Genomic DNA, 5,781 nt, shown 5'->3' on the forward strand with positions numbered 1-5,781 from the left:
GTGTGTGTGTGTGTGTGTGTGTGTGTGTGTCAGTGTATTTCATCTTGCAGTAGAGGGTCTCTCTCTTCGGTCGTAGAGCCTGCGGTTGATGCGGAGCCACCTCCACTTTTATTTATCTGTCGGGAGCAGAAGGAAGAGGCTGTTAGGAAGTGAAGCGTCATCAGGACAAACTGCAGCTGAACGCTGTCAGACAGAAACCCAATCCCAACAAGTGCTGAACCCCTCACAGATTCAGGCTCCGTCCACACTACTACGTTAAAGGTCATCTCTTTGTGCTTCAAGCGCCAAAAAGTCAGACTCTTGAAAACTCTGGGGTTGTGTTTTATTTAGAAAAATCTGAGGTTGTGTTTTATTTTGAAAACTCTGGGGTTGTGTTTTATTTTGAAAACTCTTGGGTTGTGTTTTATTTTGAAAACTCTGGGGTTGTGTTGTATCTGGACGGACAGAAACTGAGACATTTGGAAAGGATGAGGTCACACTCATGGTCTCCCCTGATTGGCTCTCATCAGCCTGGACTGTGACCTGTGTTTCTGACCTTGTTGTCTTTGCAGCTGTTGTTCACTTACAGTCTCTGTTTTAAAGCTACAACTGTCTCTGCGGCTCCTCGTTTGTAGTATTTTTTGAAACTAATCAACTGCAGAGGAGACAATCTACTTCCTGTTTACACCGGCTCGCACATGCTCAGTGTACGTGATTGGTCGTGTACGTCTGTGTTTTCAGGACGAACATTGTTTTTGTTTGAAAACAAGTCCCAGAGTTTTCTAAATAAAACCAGTCCAGCAGACGGGAGGAGGGAAACGCAACAAAAGGGACAAGTTTTAAAACAAAGACGTAGTAGTGTGGAACGTATCGTGAGACCCGAGTCCTGAACCCTCAGTCTTCATCGACGTCACCGCGTAAGAGATCGAGTGCGAGAGGCTGCGACGGCAACAAGTCTCTAAACAACTCATTTTGCTTTTTTACACACACACACACACTCTTCCTCACCTACGTCACACATGTAGAGGTTTTCAGGATGGGCGTGTTTCTGTGAGAGGGAAAGAGCAAGAGGAGCCGGCGTCTTAAAACAATTATGTGACAATTTATAAACGATATTGTCATTTTCTTCTTCCCACGTGGAACAAGCCGCTTCCTGTTTGTAAAGAAACTAATAATCAGATGTGGTGAAAGCAGATTTTGTCAGTCTGTGAGGGTGGACTCCGGGAATCGCGATAAGACTAAAAAGAAATCACAAACGAACACAATGAGACATCAGACATGAAGCACAACTGATGCCCTCACAGAAAAGATTATTTTACTTCATGTTCTGACCTGTATTATAATGACACACCATTCTAAAGTCTTCGTTCTAACTATATTAAACAGCAGCAATACTGTACTTACAGTGCCGCTCAATGGTATCACCATTTAAACAACAAGTCTGGTTCTTATTATGAATGAAATCACATTTAAAGACCAAAACCTTCCAAGAATTGATCCCAAATAACAAGTAAAACTCTGAAACACCTGACGACATTTCCTCCCGTTCGTTTGGTAAAAACTACATCAATCAGCTGTTTTAAGAAACTAATAAGACTGACGTTTTTAAATGATTCATGTCTCCAGTAGAAACCAGTGAACTCAGCGCTGAGAGCCACAGACGGACGAGACGTCAGAAAGCACCAGAGGATTTGCTCTTTTCACGGGATTAATTTGTTGAGAATAAGAACAACAGTCACAAAGAAGGAGTCGACCTGACGAAAGTAAAGAAAGAAAACGCATTTAAATAAAGTCATTATCAGTTAATGGATGTCGTATAAACCCAATCACCTCTGAGCGAGGGGTTCTTCCAGTCCGTTACACTCACACTTTAACATTTCCTCACATACACACACTGTAGATGTCCATATGCAAAATACATTTTTAATAAAAAAGCCCCAGTAATCATATCCTGTGAGTTTGGACGCTGCAGCCGAGGACGACCGGTCTGTGAATGTTTAGAAAAACAGGAAAACTGAACAGAGACGTAACAATACTGGGAGGATGATAAATCTGAGCTGCTTGATCTTGACTTGGCATTAGACAGAGTTCACAGTGACCTTGGTGAGCAGGTGGGAGACAGGACTTTGTTATTACCCATAAACCAATGGGAAAATTTGCCTCAGTTTGTTTGGATTTGTTGTACGATTTTCTGCTCTGGTCCGACTCAGGTGGTGAGTTTGTAAACTTGTAGGTTCGGTTCGTTCTCACACAGAGAAAAAAAATCAAGTGAACCCAAAATGCATCATTACAAACCAGGTGAGACCGTTCCCTGCTCTGATTGGTCAGACTGTCTGGCCGGAAAAGCTCAAACTTGTGAGTTCACTGCTCGGGACCGGACCGAGGCCGCGTCCTACGAAGGGTCTCGCTGCAGTTACTGTTTTCACACCCGCTCAGATGTGTGTGAGCTCGTCCACCCACAGTCACATATCAGCTGTTTGACTGATCACTGGTTAAACTGGTTCTTCACGCTGCAGACGCATTGACGACATGTTCGACATGCAAACAGCCGGTGGCTGCAGGCAGGACTGTTGTGGAGCCGGGTGGTGAGCACAGCTGTGAGGAACTTTTCAATCTCAATAAAGAGACAGAAGCCAAATTTACTTCTTGTGTTTGCCAATGGAAACAAACCAAATCCTGTCTCATTTGGAGCATCCGTCCAATTTTATGTCAGTGACAATCCTTTGTTTTGTTTTCCAAAGTGTAAAATTGTTTCGAGTCATTATAAAAGTTTCACAGTTTAGAGAAACTTACAGACTTTCTCTGTTATTTCAGTTTCCTCCGTCTCTTTTCTGGCTGCACACTGTGACACTTCATAAAACCTCAGTCCAAATAACTGGTTTTACTCTTTTACAGAAAGCAGTGACGTGAGTGGTGCGCTCATGAAGCAGCCTTTAAATTAAAAACGGGAATAACAACAAAAATGGAGGCTGTTTATGATGATTGGGGGGGGGAACGAGGACAGGACTTCATTTTTAAGTTCTCGTCTCTGGGACCACGACATGTCTGCATCACAAATATGTTCCTTTATTTATGTTTATTAAGAGAAAAGTCCCGTTTCTTTCCCCGTGGTCATCTCCAGAGCTTCAACACAAAGCAGGACATTTAAACGTGTGTGTTATGCCCGAGTGTGTGAACCCACCTGAGTTACTCATGATGTGTTTCTCCTGTGTGTCATGGCCGTGCGAGCCTTTTACCGGCTCTTTATCGGAAGCCTAGAAGACGACCACACACTGTCTTACACGTCAGCCAATCAGAGAACACAGAGACAATCAGCTGCCGGTGCGATTGGAGGCGCTAACGCAGGTGAGACCGGCAGCATCGGGTTTTTATTTTAAACTGCGGACGTGCAGAGATGTGAGTTTTCATGCGGAGAGTCATTTTCTGGTGGCGATCGGTTCGACCATGCAGTTAATTATTAGGAGGTGCGATTGGTTAATTGTGTGTCATACAGTTAAGGGTGGAGGCGTTTGGTTCGTTTACCTCCACAGCTCTTTGAGTTAACTGATTATCATGCAACAGAAAAGATAAGAGAAGCATCAACACATTCCTGAGGATAAAGATCTGCTCCGTCATGGAGGCAGAGGCTTTTTCTCCCAATGATTCCCCAAAACAGAAGAGATGGACTAATTAGCTTTTACGCAGATTATCATTTCGATGTAGCACAGACTGTTTGGCTGATTGGCTTCTATAAATTAGGTGATTAAAACAGTCAGACATAAGGTTTGGGTGAACTCGTTTCCACTACGTTTGGAGTGAAGTCACTTGATTCTGAATCTGCATCAAATTGCTCAGTGATGAAACGATGCATCACTGGATAAACAGCGTTTTACTGACGCAGCTGGTGGAGGTGCTGCTTTAGCTAGGAGCTAGTTTTAGATGTGAAACACTGCTGGTGCTACTGAATACAAACATGTCCATGTAAGATGCAAAGACACTGTTAGTCATTTCATAAGGTTTACTTTTAGTCTTTGATCTGTTACTGTGTGTATTTTTATTTAGATGTAAATACACCTTTGATCTCGATGTGTTCGAGCCAAAACATCATGATATATGATATTATCGCCGCTAACGATTATTTTCATTATCAATTAATCTCTCAGTTGTGTTTCTGGATTGATCGATTAAATCACTTCAGCCATTAAAATGTCAGAAAAAAAAAAAAGTAAAAAAAACAAATAAACATTTCTGTCTCACATTTGAGGCTGAAACCAGCGAATCTTTACTTAAAAGTAATTTTTGGTCGATCAAATAATCATCAGTCAAAGTAACTGCAAAACAAAATATATTAAACAGTATAAAGGAAATAAATCAAATATTCTTGCTGCACTGATCAGTCGATAATCAGCTGTATTCCACAGGTCCAGTTGATTTTGACAGAGTGAAATCAAGGATCAGATTTTGTTGCAGTAATTTGGATCAAGTTGATTGAAAACTGTTTGAGAACGTGGCGGTTTTACAAACCCCAGGATTCGCCACCACGGTGGAGGTCAGAGTGGCGTTTAAATGAGACCTCTGCGAACACAGAACATCCAGAACCAATATGAAAACCTGCCAGCGCTCTGAAAACTGAAAACCACTTCTCTGACATTTAAACCTCTGAGCAAACAGCGGCGCTCGGCTGGACGGCCGCTGACATCACAGAGCGTTAAAACACAGAGCGCTGATACAGAGATGTCAACAGATCACCGGCTGGAAACACACACATGTACTCATTAACTCTGACTGGCTGCTTTATGGCATTATAAAACAAGTGTGTTTCATAACACACACACACACACACAGGCTGATGATGATGATGTTGACACGTGCAGAACCTTTGATCCGTCTGAAGAAGAGTTTGACGCATATTTTCACTTTTTTGTCCAGAGATGAGAAGATGCTAAAATCTGAAGCTCGGAGGACGAGAGTCTCAGAGACGTTCATATTTCATCTCATCTTAAAGAAGACTCTCAGTGTTGTTACAGAAAGTGCTGGTGTTGTACAGGTGTTATATAAACAGCAGAGGAGCGGCCGTGATGAGGTGCTTTAAGAGAAAGTTATAAAACTGCTAATGATCAATAACAGCATTTTATTGTCAATATTAAAGGATAACTGTGATAATATTCTATATTTTCCTTATTGTCAACAAATCCCGCGTAATATATCTCACTACTAACAGGTACTGTGTGTTTATTAAAACCTGATATATCTTATTCCTCTCTACAGCACCAAATGTGGATTAATCCGCCACTGAAAATAGTCCCTAACAAATGCAGCTGTTTTAGGAAAATTACTGAGACATTACAAAGATAAATGATGTATTTGTGAAGTCTTAAGTCTTCAGTAGGAAAGTGTTGGTTTTGTTTCTGTGGGATCAGCAATAATATTTACTTATAGAGCCAAGTTGTAATAATCTAAAAATGAGGAATTAATACAAACTTTCATTTTAAGGAGAAGGATTAAGTTGAATGTTGAATCTTTATATCAGGCTAAAAAAGTATTTACACAACATTAATAAACTGTAAAAGCTGAATTCTCTTTGTTCTTTGAACAAAAACGTAAATATGAATTTATTTGTTGCTCTAATTCACATTTTCTGTTTATGTTCTTTACGTTTTAATTCTTAATCGTGAGACTTTTGGAAGAAAGTTCCACAACTGGATGAGTGATTATCTCTCAGATGGAGATACGTCGACGGTTTCCTGCACACGTGTTGAATGAATGATACAACAGGTTTGTTTCATCGACGAGTCTAAAGACTGAAAGTATTGATTAGCAAGT

The 5,781-nt window shown here is 41.0% G+C and overlaps 1 protein-coding gene across 7 annotated transcripts in view; it reads right to left on the reverse strand.

Moving 5' to 3' along the window:
* The window catches only part of scarb1 (scavenger receptor class B, member 1), a 24,135-nt gene continuing 18,354 nt past the window's right edge, over nt 1–5,781 (reverse strand). For 2 of the 7 annotated variants that reach the window (XM_023412461.2, XM_023412460.2), the window contains exons 12-14: nt 4,483–4,533; nt 3,161–3,233; nt 988–1,027 (exon numbers count right to left, since the gene is read on the reverse strand). In XM_023412461.2, the coding sequence (XP_023268229.1) occupies nt 1,011–1,027; nt 3,161–3,233; nt 4,483–4,533 (141 nt within the window). In that variant the 3' untranslated portion in view covers nt 988–1,010. Of the gene's footprint in view, nt 117–987; nt 1,028–3,160; nt 3,234–4,482; nt 4,534–5,781 lie in introns of those variants that run through there. The other 5 variants (XM_087175651.1, XM_023412463.2, XM_023412462.2 and 2 more) reach the window with 4 other exon arrangements.

The sequence above is a fragment of the Seriola lalandi genome, unplaced genomic scaffold (assembly GCF_002814215.2).
Source record: "Seriola lalandi dorsalis isolate HSWRI2012SDOR001 ecotype SW California unplaced genomic scaffold, Sedor1 jcf7180002054480, whole genome shotgun sequence".
Lineage (NCBI taxonomy): Eukaryota > Metazoa > Chordata > Actinopteri > Carangiformes > Carangidae > Seriola > Seriola lalandi.